This window comes from Antechinus flavipes, chromosome 1 (assembly GCF_016432865.1).
Source record: "Antechinus flavipes isolate AdamAnt ecotype Samford, QLD, Australia chromosome 1, AdamAnt_v2, whole genome shotgun sequence".
In the NCBI taxonomy this organism is placed as follows: Eukaryota; Metazoa; Chordata; class Mammalia; order Dasyuromorphia; family Dasyuridae; genus Antechinus; species Antechinus flavipes.
This window is the reverse complement of record NC_067398.1, coordinates 121,869,559-121,885,780: the sequence shown is the minus strand read 5'-3', so window position 1 is coordinate 121,885,780 and position 16,222 is coordinate 121,869,559. Positions and strand designations below refer to the sequence as shown.

General features: G+C 42.4%; 1 protein-coding gene across 1 annotated transcript in view; it reads left to right on the top strand.

The window, feature by feature from the left end:
* The first annotated feature begins 891 nt into the window (after positions 1-891).
* Positions 892-16,222, top strand: part of GDNF (glial cell derived neurotrophic factor) — a 39,567-nt gene continuing 24,236 nt past the window's right edge. The window contains exons 1-3 of the mRNA XM_051990086.1: positions 892-1,834; positions 1,954-2,962; positions 9,293-9,466. Of these exons, the coding sequence (XP_051846046.1) occupies positions 9,319-9,466 (148 nt within the window). The 5' untranslated portion in view covers positions 892-1,834; positions 1,954-2,962; positions 9,293-9,318. The remainder of the gene's footprint in view (positions 1,835-1,953; positions 2,963-9,292; positions 9,467-16,222) is intronic.

Below are 16,222 nucleotides of genomic sequence, written 5' to 3'. Positions count from 1 at the left end.
TTCTTTGTTACCTTTGCTCCTAGCATGGGAATGTATTCAACAGTTTGCTGTTGATAATGAAGATAAAAACCTCTTCTGGCAGGGCATCAGTTTTGAGTTGCTTGCCTCAAAAAGGTATGATGAGACAGGCCATCTTTGATCTTCTCACCAAGGACTTAAGTGTTTTGCAAAATGGCTAACTATGGCCTGGGATACAATCTGGATCTACTATTGATTCACTGTCTCTCCAAGCAAAGATCATAGTTCCATTGAGAATCAAATCCATGATTATCATGATCCTTATTAATACACAATTTTCACCAAATAACTAATTACTCTCTAGCAGCATAAAAATACACAACTGACCTGACCTGTTTAATGTCTCCATCTTCAAGGTCCAAAGAGTGACACTCAGATCCTAAAATCTTGATGAATTCCTTCATCATTCTATAGCACTGGGAGAATAAATACACAAAGAGGTGCTAAGCTCCCATTTTTAAATCCATCTAAAGGTGTACCACAGATCTATCAAAGAGAAGGAAGGCTACAAAAGGCTTTCCTTTTTCTAGGGCTACAAAGAAAAACATGGTGAATTGTGAGTTACTGAAGTAAGGTATGCATATAGCTCATTATACCTTTGCTTCCCCACAAACTTAAATCCCAGTGATGTTAGTAAGAACAATTTTCCTCCCACACCAGTTTCAACTAACAAGTCTTCAAAGTAGCTGATCTTTAACTTTTACAAAGAATTTAATAATACATGATCTTCCTTCCCTCTCCCCCACACTACCACACATACTTCCAGTGTCTATTGTCTGTATTAGCTAAGTGAAGACCCACATACTCTCCACCAACCGGATGAGTCATAAATATAAGAGGTATATGGATGTAAACTGAGACTGTTTACACTTTCTGTGACCACTGGCTAGTAAAATAAAAGCAGTCCACTGAACCTGATTGTATTGCTTCCAGAAATTATCAAAGAAGTAGTAACTTTATTAAGTATCAGTTTTTACAGCTAATTTTACATCACATCTGACTGGAGATGAACAACAGACCTTAGGAGAGAGTTCTTAGGACTTGGCATTTTGCAAATTTGCCAGCCTCCATTCCTATATATATAAAGCTAAAATCTGGTTTCATCTATTTAGATGAAAAAAAATGGTACTATCTCTGTTTTTCAAGGATCTCTGAAAACAGCTATAATTCCTACAATCTAGAAATTCAAAGACCACTCCCAAAGAATTGGAGTGTTTTCTTGACTTTTTTCCCTTTGCATCTCTGAAAACTTGGACAAAATCAGGTTTAGTCAACCTCCTGTGACCTGTTCTCACAGAAATGATCTTATGATTCTGGAATTGCGATTTCGAATGTATGTGCCTACCCCAGTGTCTGGTATTATATTACATCAGCATGAAAATTAGCCCAGGCCTAAGGAGCCGGCCAACTTCAGAAGCCTTCTTCATTGCTTGCCATGTAATACATGATATGTAGAGCCTCTGACTTCAGCCAACAGACATTTGGAGACCGTGTTGGCCCTAAGCATAAGGTCTAATCTAGCGTGTGTTTAGGTCTGAAAGCGAATCAGAAAAAGCACTGGAGGGCACGTCACACAATAAGAGCCCTATAAATTCATCACCACTTGCAGCTTCTCTGGCAAACGACTGCTCATAGCGGACTGCTCCACATCTGTCCTCTGTGATACACCTCCAGCTGGCAACTCCCACTCCTCTTTTCTGCCCTAAGAGAAAAGAGTGAGAGTGAGAGAAATAAAAGGAGACGAGGAGAAGGGACAAAGAGTAGGAAAGAAGCAAAACCATCACCGTCATCACCCCCAAGTCCAAACCATCATCAGGTCGGGATCCTTCTCTCTGACCCCAGGGACAAGAGGAGTGGATCCAGAAACCCAGAGCCCTTTGGTCAAGTTTGGATTTCCCAAATTGATCAACCTGAGTTCTTCCCATGTTTCATTAGGATCTAATCGGGCAATGTGATTCAAGCCCTCGCCTGCTTTTCGGGGAACCTACAGCGTCTCCATGCACTGCTGAGCCGCACCTCCGCAGCGCCCCTTTCTCCTTCGACCTCGCGTAGTTGTCTACTCCTGACATCCACTCCCACCCACCACCCACCCCCTTCTCGGAAGTCTCACGCACGGTTGCCTCCTTTTTCTTTTCTTTTTCTTCTCCCTTTCCCAATCCCTCCTCCCCCTTTCCACTTCAAGCCCGGGTGGTACGTGTGTGACTGTGGGCTCCCTCCCCTGTCTCCCATCCCCACTCTCGTCTCTCCACCCCTCCCCCCTCCCCACCCCCATTCCCAATATTCCCTCCCTTTCCCTCCCCCACGCCCCCGGGCCCAAACTCGGGCTCTCCTGGACCAGCCGCTGCTCCTGGAGCCCTGATGTCTTCATTGGACTCCCCGCAAGGGTTGATGGGGTGTCTCGCTCAGCTTTCCAAGCAAGAGGATCTCAGCTTCGGCAGCAGGAACAGCAGCGGCGGCGGCAGGGGCAGCAGCAGCAGCAGCATCCTCCAGCCCCATCTAGTGCTCCCAGGCGGCGCTCCCCCCGGCGCAGAGCGCTGCCGCGGCTGAGCTACTGAGCGGCTGGGACTCAAGCCAGCGAAGCCCGGAGAGCGGAGCGCGGAGAGCGCATCGCGGCCGAGCGCAGCGCCGCGCAGCGGGGCCGTGTCTCCCCCCACCCAAGGCAGCAGCGGCTGCACTGACTTGGTCCTCTGGGGGTGGGGGGGAGCAGCAAGGGAGCTGTCGGTCACGGCGATATCCACAGCAGGAACAACTACCGCCGCCACCTCGGTCCTCCCCTCCGTTGGTTCTTCTCCGTACTGCTTCCAGCTGAGACTGCGAACTTTGCGTCCAGACCTACTTGGCGGGTCTCCGTGGTCCTGACCCCGGCCCCGATGCGTTTTTTGGCTGGCACTCGGGTTTCCTGGGGTTAATGTCCAACTGGGGGTCTACCGAGACCGGATCAGAGGTAAGCGAGCTGCTGGAGGAGGAAGTAGGTCTCTTCCCACCCCTCACCCCATTAGGAAGAGGGTGGGGAGAGGCGGGGATGGTGAGGACTTGGGTTACCCTAGCTGGTCCTGGAGCGTCAGGCGTGGAACTAGGCAGCAAAGGAGGGAGAGGAGGAGGATGAAACGAAGAAGGAGGTGCGGTGGACTAGAAGAGAGAAGGAAGGGGATAGGGTGGGAAACTAGGAGGAGAGAATGGAAAGGGAGAAGTTGAAAATGAAAAGGCAGAAGGCCCTGCCTAAAAAGGAACTTAGGTAACTTTGGGAGAAGATTGTCTCCAATTCTCCCCCTACCCTCCAGAATCCAGCATACCCCTCTGTGGAGAAGGGCTGTGCCACAGGATCTTTTCTGTGTGTGCAAGGGAAAATGAAGTTGTCCCCTTCCCCCAAACTTAATGAGCTCCGGCCGTCCTCCCTACCAGTGTGTGCCGTAATACTGGGGAGGAGGGGGGAAGCTATTATTAGTGAGTTTGTTTTAGCATTCTCTGGGTTAAAAAGAAATGCAGATACCTGGGAGCTTATGGCAAAGGTGGTAAAAGTGGAAAGTAAAGAAGACTCTCGTGTTTACTTTTGATCAGTGTGTTAAAGCGACGTGAACTATTAAACCCTTCAAAATAGATTTAATACATATTATTAATTGTTGTTCTTCCCATCGAGAATGTTATGGAAAGATTATTGCCCCTTTCCTGAGCATATACACCTGTATGGGTGTTCATCTTTGCACTCCTGTTTCTCAGGACTTTCCAAATCTCAAGCAAGTAACAATTTTCCCAATGATGGTTCTCAAACTTTCTTCCCTTTCCATTCCCCTACCGCCCCCCCCCCCAAACTGTTTGGAAGAGGGGAGATTCTGCAGCTATTTTCCCTTTCTGTAGACACATAATGTCAAAAGTAAGCCTAAATTAGGCATAGCACATGATAAATGTGCCCCTAGTCCAAAATACTCTGACCAACAACCAAGCATATTTCTATATTTCTAATTCTTGTATGCATTTGGCTTTCTGTGATATCAGTGTGCCCAGACTTGAGCTGCAGAATAAGTTGAAATAAAAACTGAAATGCTAGCTGTGGGACCAATCTTTTAATGAATGCTCTGTTCTTTGGACTTTTTAAAAAAATATATAGCACCTGTAATATTCCTCCTTTCACAGGCAGGGTCTGCAGCATATTTAAGTTTCTCTGTAGATATTCCTTCATTCTAAAGGATGGCCTCATCAATGTATCTATTTTTCTTTATACTTGGCTTCAAGTCTCCCTACAAATAAAATCAAAACTGGGAGCCCAATAATTGTCCCTTCGCCCTCATATACATACCCCTATACCTTTTTTCCTTTCTAAAATATTGTTTGCTTGGTGTCATTTTGATGGGACTAGCAAATCCCACAAAATAACAGATGCTTAGCTACTATGCCTAGGCCCTGTTCAGCTGTGCCTATACTTTCTGAGGGAAGGGATTAAGGTTATCAGTGTAACAAGTGTCAAGTGAGAGAAAACTTCAAGGTGAGACTAAACAATCTTTGTGGTAGAACAGGGCTTCCATCAACCTATTCAGTACAGGATAGACTTTCACTATACTAGCCTACTTTGGACTTTGTTTTCTTCCACATTTTTCTACCCTGTCTCCTAGAATAGTACCCCCCATAAGTCAGTAAGAAACCAAATTGGGATCTATCCCTAAAAACATGGGATGAAAATCAACCTGCTTAGCTCTTAGAAGGACAGTGAAATAATCACTGAACAGAAATTCATGGCATTAAGACAAAAGGTTCTCAGTATTTTAAATTTAGAGTTAGAAATAACCTCAGAGATGTTAAGTGGCTTGTCCTAGATCACCAGACAAATATCCCTTTCCTCATCTCCTCCTTACTTCCCCACATAATTCTTCCCAAAGTCTGCTATTTAAAGGCCCATTGTTGAAGTTAAAGTGTTGCTTACAATATCCCTGTTACACGTGAATATTTTCTTTGTACCTTTCCAGTACTCTTCCCCAGAAATTCATTTAAAGTGACAGATCTATCTTCTTCTCAAACCTAATATGCCACTTTTAAAATTTCTCATATCAATCTCAAAACTGAAGCAGAAATATATCTTTCTCAGAATTAAGAATGAGGAAGGGGTTCTGGTGATAGGGGAGTTCACTTCGATATGAAGCTATCTCATTTACTAGGTTTTTTTTAAGTGAAGAAAAGGACAATTTCTATTTCCAAAGAAATGTTGTCAAGACAACAAGGTTAGAGGGTAGGTGGATTAGGAAAGAGACTGAAGGACACAGTATTAAGAAGGAATATCAAATAGTCCTAGGGATAACTCCAAAAGATTTTAAGCTAAGCGATTTTCCTCCCTTCTGTTATACTTGTTATATTTAAGATGACAAATAACCAAACTTCCCAGCTATGTAGTAAGGTGGACTTAGTGAACTATGATGGGTTTTAGTGCCCCCTAGTGCCCAAAATGAGGAAAAGTTACTCAAACATTTGGTAAGGAGGAAAGAGGACGTGTAGAGTGGCCCTCTTTTCCAACACCATTGATCTGATTTCTTTCTAGGACCTGTACTGGAATATATGTCTCAAATTTAGATGCTGAGCACCAAGGACACATGCCTTCTTGTACATAAGGTAGTTCATTAGCCAAAAACACCAGATCAGGAAATCTGGTTTCTTGTCCCAACTCTGCCACTCTTGACCTCTCCAGTGTCTCTGGTCTTCAATTAATAATATTATATCATCATCATCATCAAATACTATGTTACAACCTTATATTCTTAATAAAAAAAAAAAACTTTTTGTAGCCTTGGAAAGCACTTTAACTTTGATCTCTTTGGATTTTCATAATAATCCTTTGAAGTAAGCATCATTATTATCCTCGTTTTACTTCTGAGGAAACTGTGGCTAAAAAGGTTGTTGAGGAGCCTCCGGCTAGTCAGTGTCTGAGTACTTTATCCGTGAGATGAGGGAATTTGGGACCGATTAATCTCTAAAGTTCTTTCACTGCTCTAATAATTTACAATTCTGTGACTTTGTCACTTTCTCTGTGAGGATTGTTTAAAAAAAAAAAAAACGCATCTATATGGAAACATTTTGGCCAAAACAATAAGGAGCCTATGCAAATACAAAACTGTTATTCTTGGTTTGCTGTTAAGTATACTAAACTGAAAAGGAGTGGGGAAAGAAGGAAGAGGCACATTTGTTTGGGGATAATCAAATGTAGAAAGTGTGAAGGAAGAGAATTTGAGAGAAAAGAAAGAAAAGAAGAGAGTGGCAAAAACGTAGGACTTTTAGAAAGGCAAAGATGATCTACTTTTTGCACCTTCTGGAGTCAGGCGTTTTGCTTATGATGAGCCTGCATTAGGTTTCCTCTCCAGAGCAGATATGAGAAATAAGCGTCTAATTTGAGAGCCTTCAGTGAGGGTTTCTAGGGAGAGAAAAATGCACTTTCCCCAGCCCAGGGGGCCAATTTCGGGGACAGGAAAAAGCCGAGCCGAGAGCGGGAAGACAAACCAGAGATCGAGGAGCCTCCTCTTTGGCGGGGCATACAGTTTTCCATTTCCCTCCTTTGCCAGCTTCACCACACTCCTAATTGAGAAACTCCACGACCAATTTTTGAAATCGCCTATCCGCCCACATTAGGAGGAAAACAGGGGAAAGCCCATTTAATACGGAAGGGAAATCTGCTGGCTCCTTCTCTTCCTGTTGGTAGGCGGAGGGTAATGCAGGCGGGCACCTGGATTTTAAATTGTGCATTAACCTCGTGCCCGCGAGCATTGGAGAGGCTTGTAGACCGGATGGACGAAAAGAGGGAAAGGCCCTTTACGCTTCCCAAAGTCCCGCACCCCAATTCTTCCTCCCCTCTCCCTCCCCGTTTGCATGGGTTCGGTATCGTAAATTTTATTTGGAATGGAAGGCAATGGAACCAGTATCTCGTTGCCCCCTTTCCCTGTGGGTCGCTAGCCGCAGCTCCCTTCCCCTATCTCCAACAACGCCATTGCCCTGCAAACGAGCCGGTACTGGATTGCTAGGCCGGGACTTGCGGGTTTCTCGGAGTTTCTTTTTCCTCCTTGCTAGTGCGGTCAAACAGCTGCTTAGAAAGCAAACAAACGCCAGGAGGGAGGAAAACGCATCCATCTCCGCCGAGCTAACTTGGGGGCGGGCAGCGGGCACCGGGCACCTTGGGAGGTAGCGGCCCAATTAAACGCTTCTCTAGTTGGGCCTGGACTGGCACTGGGATTACGGGTGAGGAGGCAAGAGCAAAGTCTGGAGTGCCTAGGAACCAGAAGGCGAGGGGGCAGGAAAGATATTGCTTAGATAACAGTGACCCAAGGCAGCCATTGACTTTTCTTCCAGAGTTTGTTGAAAACTTTCCTTCCCGCACTTCTCCGTGGCTCCGTTTCTTTCTCTTTTCTCTTTCCGGTGGGAGAGGGCGGGGGCAAACTTGTCCTTTTCCGATGGGTATGCTTTATTTAAAAGGAAAGAAGGGCAGAGCTGTGGCATTAACCACGTGGAATTTCAGCTGCACCAAAACCCAGCAGAAGTGGAAGGGCAGAGCCTTGGAAAGCTGGGCTCAGTGGGCGTCTAATGAAGACCCGGACTGAATTGGTCCATAGGGGTCCCTGGCCTCTGGAACTGGAAAACACCTACATACACATTTTTCCCTTCCCTCTCCAATTCAGCCCAGAGGGAAACACGAGTAAAAAAGTAAAGTTTTGCGAGTAACAGAAGTTGGACGATACATATTTCTTTCCTCTTTGATTATGCTTTTTTTTTTTTTGGAGGGGGGGGAATGTAGTGTTAAAAGTCTAAGTGGTGCCCCCTGGCTGAGAGAGCCTTGCTCCTCCTCCTGCCCTAAACCCCCACCCCGCCCCAAGCTGAAAGCCAGAGCTCGACGTGAAGCGCCAGTCCCAGGCTTCTCTATACCCAGGTCCCCTTCCGAGAGGGAGCAACGCCCCGGAGGCGCCGCGGGCACGTCTTTTTTCTCCTTGCTCCCTATAGCGCATCCCGGGAGATCCCTCCCCTGAAGCTGTGAGCAAATTGTATTGCTTTGTGCCTTGAGAGACTTGCTGGGACTGGATGCGAGAGCGCGCGGGGGACTTCCCTTTGGTCTGTCTCTCTGCAAAGGAAGAAGGCAAGGGGAGAAATCCTCGGGAGAGAAGGGGGTACAAATGGGGCGGGGAGGGGGGAAGATTTCGAGAGTGCTGTTGCTGATCAGATGTTAAGACAAGTGCCATCGCTGCCTCACACTTAAACATGCCTACTAACTGCCAGATGCCTACTAACATTCCTTGTTCGTCCCCAATAAAAGTTTGTTATTTATTTTTGTTTTTCCCCTTTGGTGGGAGTTAGTGAAAGAAAGAAAACATACGGGTCGCCAATAGAAGATGCAAGTGCATAAAGCGAAACCGGCTGCAGCCACTTATTTGCAAGTGATGGGTCAGGAAATCTTTGGAAGAAATTTTATTCTAGTTCCTGTACCTATTAGAGTGGGCAAGCCCAGATATGGGGAGAAAGAGCGGCTTCCAAGGCCGGGTTCCCATTAAAAGAAAGAGTTTCTCTAGGAAGATTGGTTTCTCTGAGCTGCCTTGCGGGGTAGGTGGGAAGGGGTGAGAAGATGGGAGGGGGATGGAAGGTGTTAAAGCTGAATTGGAGGCTCGGGTGGGGTGAGGAACAAGGAGCTTGGACTCAGAATCTGCAGCCTGTGCTGCAGATGTGGGGCAGGGCAGGAACAGCTACTCAGTTCCAAGCTTCTCATCCCATAGGTGGGATTGAGTCAGACAAAAGGGGCACTGGATTTAAAAAGAGAACTGCGCTGGTCCTCAAGAAAACTTGAGAGCAGGAAAGCGTTCCTGCCCGCCAAGTGGGGGCTTGCAGGGGTTAGGGACTGACTGAACTCGGTGCCCGAAGTTTGAAGAGTATCCTCTAAGGAGATTGGAATAACCGCTTTGGACCTCGGACCTCTCTTCTTGTAGTCTAGACCCCAGCATTTTGCATTACAAAAATGAAATGGTTGCCAAGACAAAAGCAAAGATTGCTTTGTAAAGAAATCTTTAGGGGTTTCTTTAAGGAAGCAGTCACCTGGGAGTTCTAAGGTACATGAATATGAACCTTATGTCATGAAGATGAAAGTTGGAAGGAAAGGGAGCTGGCTTTGTAGTGAGAGGATCCACATCACTGGAAAGTTGACTCTCTCTCTCTCTCTCTCTCTCTCTCTCTTTCTCTCTCTCTCTCTCTCTCTCTCTCTCTCTCTCTCTCTCTTCCCTGTCTCTCTATCTCTCTCCCCCCCAAATCCTAATCCATCTCCCAGGAGCCGCTGCTGGACGGGAATTTAAGATGAAGTTATGGGATATTGTGGCTGTCTGCCTGGTACTGCTCCACACTGTGTCCGCCTTCCCACTGCCCGCTGGTAAGAAGCACCCCGGAGGGCCCGAAGAAGAGTACTCCCCCAACCGACTGGCTCCTTATGCTGTGAGAAGTGACTGTAAGAAACATTCCCCAATCCATAGCCACCCTTTCTGACTTACTAATCTTGCACATACCATAAGAGTTTAGGAAAAAAATATCATAATAAAGTATGCCCCCAGGAGTAATATTGGATAAGGGGAGGGCTGATAAGGAAAGATGGCTAGCAAGAGGGGTCCTCAAACTTTTTAAATAAGGGGCCAGTTCACTGTCCCTCAGACTGTTGGAGGGCCAGACTATAGTAAAAACAAAAACTTTGTTTTGTGGGCCTTTAAATAAAGAAACTTCATAGCCCTAGGTGAGAGGGATAAACATACTCAGCTGCCACATCTGGCCCGCGGGCAGTAGTTTGAGGACCCCTGCATCAGATGCCTTGGGTTTGAACTCTATTTCTGCCACTTTGGAACAAATTCCATTACTTTTCTGGTTCTCAGTTTCCTCTGCTGTAAAATGCAGATGTGGGCAGGGAAGATGTTGAGGGCTGAAACTCCAAAAAGGCATGCTTGAATCAGACACCTTACCTATTTGATATGAGACAATGACTATTAGCATATGTTTGGATAAATGGCTCTTCTCATTGTTTGGTGCTTACTGAATGTTTGGTGTTAAGATAATGATAGGCAAGGATTGGAGGACAGAGGGAGAGGGACCAGAGAGGCACTTGGCAGCAGGACAAGGAGGAAGGGAGAAGTTGGTGACTTGGGACTCCCAAATCCAGGATTCTGCTTGGCTACTTTTTTCACTTCTCCCCCTAAAGATCAAGGACTTTGGTTTATCCTGACTCTGGCTGATCCTGAAGCCCTCCAGAGAGCTAGCCAGTACTTTACAGGAAATGGTTGTGAGTGCAGAGCTATGTATGTGTGGCCTTTCTATTTGTAATTTAGACTCAGGTAGTATGGAGGCAAATTCCTTTACTCCTTGAGCTTTGGTGTCTTCATATGTAAAGTGAGAAATTTGGCCTAAACGAAATTCGCGCCTGATCCTTCCATTTCTAAATTTATGATCCTATGACTTAGATAAACTCTAAAGTTCCATCCAAATCTAAATCCTATGATCCCTAGGAAGTTCAGGGTTATGGGATTATTTTTAAAGTGCTTGCTGGTAGAAAGTACCAGAAAATAAATAGATTTCAAGAGGTCTGTGAACTTGAATGGAAATTTTTTTTTTATTTTCACCAACCTCTAACTGAAATTTAGCATTTTCTCCAATTATTTCACTGTTATTCTGAAAAAGGGTCATAAGTTTCCAGATGCCAAAGGGGTCCATGGCACAAAAAAAAAAAAAATTATAAAATTGCTTGTCTTAGTAATTCTCTAGGCTACTTGTTTAGTTGGGGGAAATTATTGTTTAGTCAAGTGATTAAATAAGCCCTTTAAAAGCAGATACCATTTCATAAATGTGTATTAACTGATTGACATTTACTGTGTACCATACTTCATCTGCCATACAGTTTACCATTTTAATCCATCCTCTCCAAAAGCGAAGTTCCTGATTTCACATAAATTCAACTAATGACAAAATGACTTTATAGAGAAAGCACACAACTTAACAGTATTAGATCTAGGCAAAAGAATCTCCATTTTGATCGTAAGTAAAATTATGTTTAAGTAGCCTCTGCAGTACTTTTTAAGGGAGGTATCCATCCTCTATTCTCAACCTCCATATCCCCATCTTGTGTCAGATAGGGCTTCTGTGCCCAATGGACAAGATGACCTGGAAAGCTTTGAAAATTTTGCTTTGGGAATCTGAAATTTATGGAGTCATTTGGGGTGTGATATAATTATGTCCTTCTCCCTAATTTTTATATATAATATATTTTATTCCATCTCCACACCTTCTATCCCTCTAAGAAAACCCAAATTTTAATTTTATAAGTTTAGATATGTGTATATATATATATATAGTTTAAGATTCTGACCTGTGATTTAATCAACATGAAGAACTTGCATTATTGTAGAACCTGTTTGGATCATATAGTGTTAGGAAAAGAAAGTGCCTTATTTCTTTAAGGTTACTCAACTTGTCCAAAGTGAATATGTCTCAAGAATTTGAACAAAATTCAATTTGATTCCAACACTGGCTTTCAAGCCTTTATACATACATGTTGTTTCCAATAGCAAATGAATTGGATGATTATTTACATTTCAAAAGGAGTCTTAAGTTTAACAAAAATATTCCACAGAGATCTTATAACTTTTAAAACTAAATGTTTCTTAAAAAGTGATTTGATTTAGTAAAATGTGCTCCATTTAAAGCTTACAGCCATGTTTTTATTGAATAAATTAATGAATATTGACATTATAATGCATGAATAGTGGGGAACTCTAAGGCTCCAGAGGATAATAATATGAAGTTCCCATTCAATGAGTTGATATAACGATTCTTTTCTCTTTGAGGTAACAGGACAGAAACAGAAAATTTGGAGGGTAATTAGCGATAGAAAATTCCCATCCAAAGAACTGACCTGATGAATTCTTCCTTCTCTTTTCCTAAAGTCATTTTCTTTGTAGACATGGCCCACCATCCAGTCTATTCCTGTGAAACATACTTTGATCATAATCATAACAGAGACAGCCAGAACACTCTGGCCATATGGTAGAAGGTGGAGATTAATAGTCAGCCTAGACCAAGAAGCCTTAAGGCTAGGAAACAACTTATGGAATGTAGCGTGCATGTTATGGGCCTAATTACAACAGCATAAACCATCTTCCTTTCTAGGACCCCAGGAAAGAGGAGTTTATACAATGTTTATAGGGTGCCATAGATGAACATAGACAGGTAAATTAAAGATTGAAAGAGGTAATACTGTTGATATCTTGAAATTAAAGGACCTGTTAAGAGAACTCCTGCCAAAAATAGTTGTGTTGAGAGCCTATTTTTAAAAGCGCTAGAGCTGTTGATTTGAAACATTAGCTTGTCTCTTAGTTGATGCAAATTTGCTAATCATCTGCAAGAACCTCTAACTTACTGTAACATTAAAGTAAATACTGCTATCTACTTATTGGCGTTACCTTCAAACCTCAAGAAGAACATAATAGCCTTTTATACTACACAGTATAACAATATAATGTCAGCATAGGTTGGGAGAAAAAAGAGCAAATGGAAGACAACTGCCTAAAAGTCATTACACAAATGAAATAGGGTTTATTTCTAGCCCCATCAGGATAAAACAATAGTGGGCTATGTCAATTAGCTTCTGGGGAGTGGCAAGGAGTGTCTTAATATTGATTAGACAACAGAAGGATGTGTGGCTTGGAGTCAGGTTGAATTGGAATCCCAAAATTTAGTATCTGTGTAACCATGAGCAGAGAATTATTGATTGTGCAGTTAAGTGGCACAATAGACAGAGTGCCAGGCCTGGAGTCAGGAAGACCTAAATTCAAAATCTGGCCTCATTTTACTAGCTGTGCGATCCTAGGCAAGTCATTTAACCCTGTTTGCCTCAGTTGCCTTATCTGTAAATGAGCTGGAGAAGGAAATGGCAAACCATTATAGTACGACTAAACAACAATAATCATCAAATATTGCCTTGCAACAGTGAGGCCCCCTGTGCTAGTTAACATATGTTATATGTTATTATAATACATTATAATGACATTATATTATACATTATATAAAATATTACATATTATAAGTGTACATCCCTATTGCTTATAATATATAATTATGTATTATAAAATATGTATAATAAAATGTATTATAACATTTTTTATATATAATCAGAAAGGAACCTTGAATGAGGAAACTGCAAAGCATTCCTAAAGACCCTGACTTCAATCTAAGTACACTCAGGCAGGCCTGTTAGCCTATTAAAGGCAAAATAAATGACATAGGCCCACTCTGAACACTCAATAGTACAAGCAGTTAGCAATAACAACACCAACACCATTCCAGTCTATTGTTGACATTCATGCTTTTCTTTGCTCATGATGCACAAACTCTTCTATAGTAAACCATCACATATGTTTCTAAACATTAAATTTCATTGAAAAGTAGGAAGGCCTCCAATAGCTAAAACCATGTTTAACAAATGACCTTCTGGAAAAAAGAAGGGAAAAAAAATTTATAGCATACTTTTGTTTAATCTGCATTATTAACACTTTCTTAAGTACAGACAATCAACAAAACTATAAAGCAAGTTCCAGTTTGTAATGTTTGCTAATTTGCAAGATACATATGAGCAAAAAATGTAATAATCAGCTCTCAAGAGCTCACTGGAGCTAGTTCTAGCATACCCCTAGCTGAATCTCTCTGATTCATTGGGGAGGGGGGGGGAGGGTAAGGGAAGGGGGGTGAAAATCCAACATTTTTCAAGTCTGTGAAGAAGAGAAGAAACACACTGTGACAGAGAGAGAAAGCTACCATTAAAGTCAGGAAAATCTGGGGTCCAGTCCCATCTCTGACACATATTAGCTGAGTGGTGCCGGACAGGTTCTTCAACCTCTCAGAGCCAAATAACTCTCTTAAGATTATATGCTGCAAAGTGGTTGCTTATCTACATTGGTAGAGGTAGGTTGGAAGCCCAATATGCCAATGAAATAACAGATCTAGAATAATAATAGTAGTAATTGTAATAGTGAAGTTTATAAAGAAGAAATCTATGTATATTGTTTCTAAAAAATTAATTTCATTCCAGTTCACTCTTAAGTTTGAGCCTTAAGATATGTTCTCCTGGTTTTCAATGTAAACAAGGCCATCAGAGCAACTCAGCTTGGGAGGGTTACTGACCAGGGCCTATTTTGGAAAATATTAATAACCCAATAATAGGGATATGCAAACAAGTTGAACTTACAGTGCTTATTTTATTACCCTATATTTTTTTTTTTTTGCTTCCTAAATCAGGGGGCACCTACATCATACAGTTTCTACATTTTCTCACTTGAGATTCAAAATTGGCTTTGTGGGTTTTCCTAAACTACCTTTATTCCTATTTGCTACTCACCATTATCTTCACAAGAACAATCATGAGTGAACAATGTAACAATCATTTCATCTTTCTTCATTTTTCACATGAGAATATAAAGTCCCAATTTGAAAGCTAATTTGAGTCTTAAATGTGTATATAAAGAGCAATACCAGCTAGCTATTCTTATCCCTGAGGTATGCTTCAAAAACTGAACCCTTGAAAAAAGCCAAAAATTAGATTCGAGTCTGGAACAGGCCCCTTCTTACCTGCAACCTGAACCCCTGAAAAGGGTCCAGAACCAAAAGTTAGATCCAAGTCTGGAAGAGCCCCCTTCCAACCTGAAAACTGACCTGTGTCTATGGTCTAAGGACAGCCATCCTTTGACCCCCCAGCTTCATCCCTGCTCCATCCCTTTCAGGGTAGATATGTTTGTATAACTGTTATACAACATATGATCAACCAGGAACTGCATAAAGAAAGAGATAACTTATTATTATTATTATTATTACAGAGGCAATTAGCATTAAGTGACTTGCCCAGGGTCACACAGCTAGGAAGTGTTAAGTGTCTGAGGCCAGATTTGAACTCAGGTCCTCCTGACTTCAGGGGTGGTACTCTATCCACTGTGCCACCTAGCTGCCCTGAAATATCTTTTTAAAGTTTGGGCTCAATGGTCTCTGAGAGTCTTTTCTGGCTCAAGATCCATGGTTCTGTCAGTTGTTCTTGCCTTTCCTTCTGCTTTTGAACCCCCATGTTCACCAAGCAAGTTTGCTTTCAATGTTTTTTCTCTGTGTGGGTGGTTGATATTTAAGTGTTTGTAAATTGGGGATTGCCCCAGCTGTTATTTCAGTTTTTCAATCATTCCATCTAGACATTTAGCATTAAAAACAAAAATTTTAAAATTCCACAGTAGCTAACTTCATGAATCACTTGATTCAACCTGCTTATTTTACAGTTGAGGAAACTGAGGCTCAATAGATTTGGTAAGAGCTAGCTTTTATGAAGCACTTTTAGGTTTGCAAAGCATTTTACAAGTATTATCTCGCTTTAGCCTCACAACAACTCTGGGAGGTGAGTGCTATCATTATCCCCATTTTACAGATGAGGAAACTAAAGCCAATAGAGATTGAATGATTTGACCAGAGTCAAATAATTGTAAGCATATGAAGCCATATTTGAATTAGGGTCTTCCTGACCCCAGGTTTGGTGCTCTATCTGCTATGCTCTAGCTGTAGAATTATTAAAATGTAATATAATGCCAAGTTCTAGGTCAAACGAGGTAATCTCTATTGATCCACTTTGCTTAGATTTGTATTCTAATTTTCTGATGGATCTGTGATCCTATTTATGTGGTTCCTACCTTCATTAATGCAGCTTAGAACTTAACCATATTCTTTCCCTCCTTTGCAACTATTGCCCATGCCCTCCACAAAAGCAGAACTCAATGTACTGGAGCTCTTTTCTAGATCAAGGGTTCTCAAGGTGTCCAGCAACCCCCAGAAACCATTTCATGGGGTCTATGATATCAAAACTATTTTCATAATAACACCAAAGTGTTTTAATTTTTAACGTGGTAAATATCAATAGATATGGCTCATAAGTAAAAGATCTTTGTGAGATCTTCAGTGATTTTTGACAGAATTAGAGGGTCCTGAGACCAAAAAATTTGAAATCCGCTGCTCCAGACTTCTATTGGTAGGTGATGTTGGCGGAGCATACAAGCTGCCCATCGGTTCCCCCTTGCTCTTGCTACATGCCGGACTGGCCCACCTCCTTTTCCGGTCACACGTCTCTCTGATGATATCCTTTACAAGCCTCTTTCTTCCCTTGCGCAATTCTTGGTTGGTCATATGTTGCATAATGACAGTT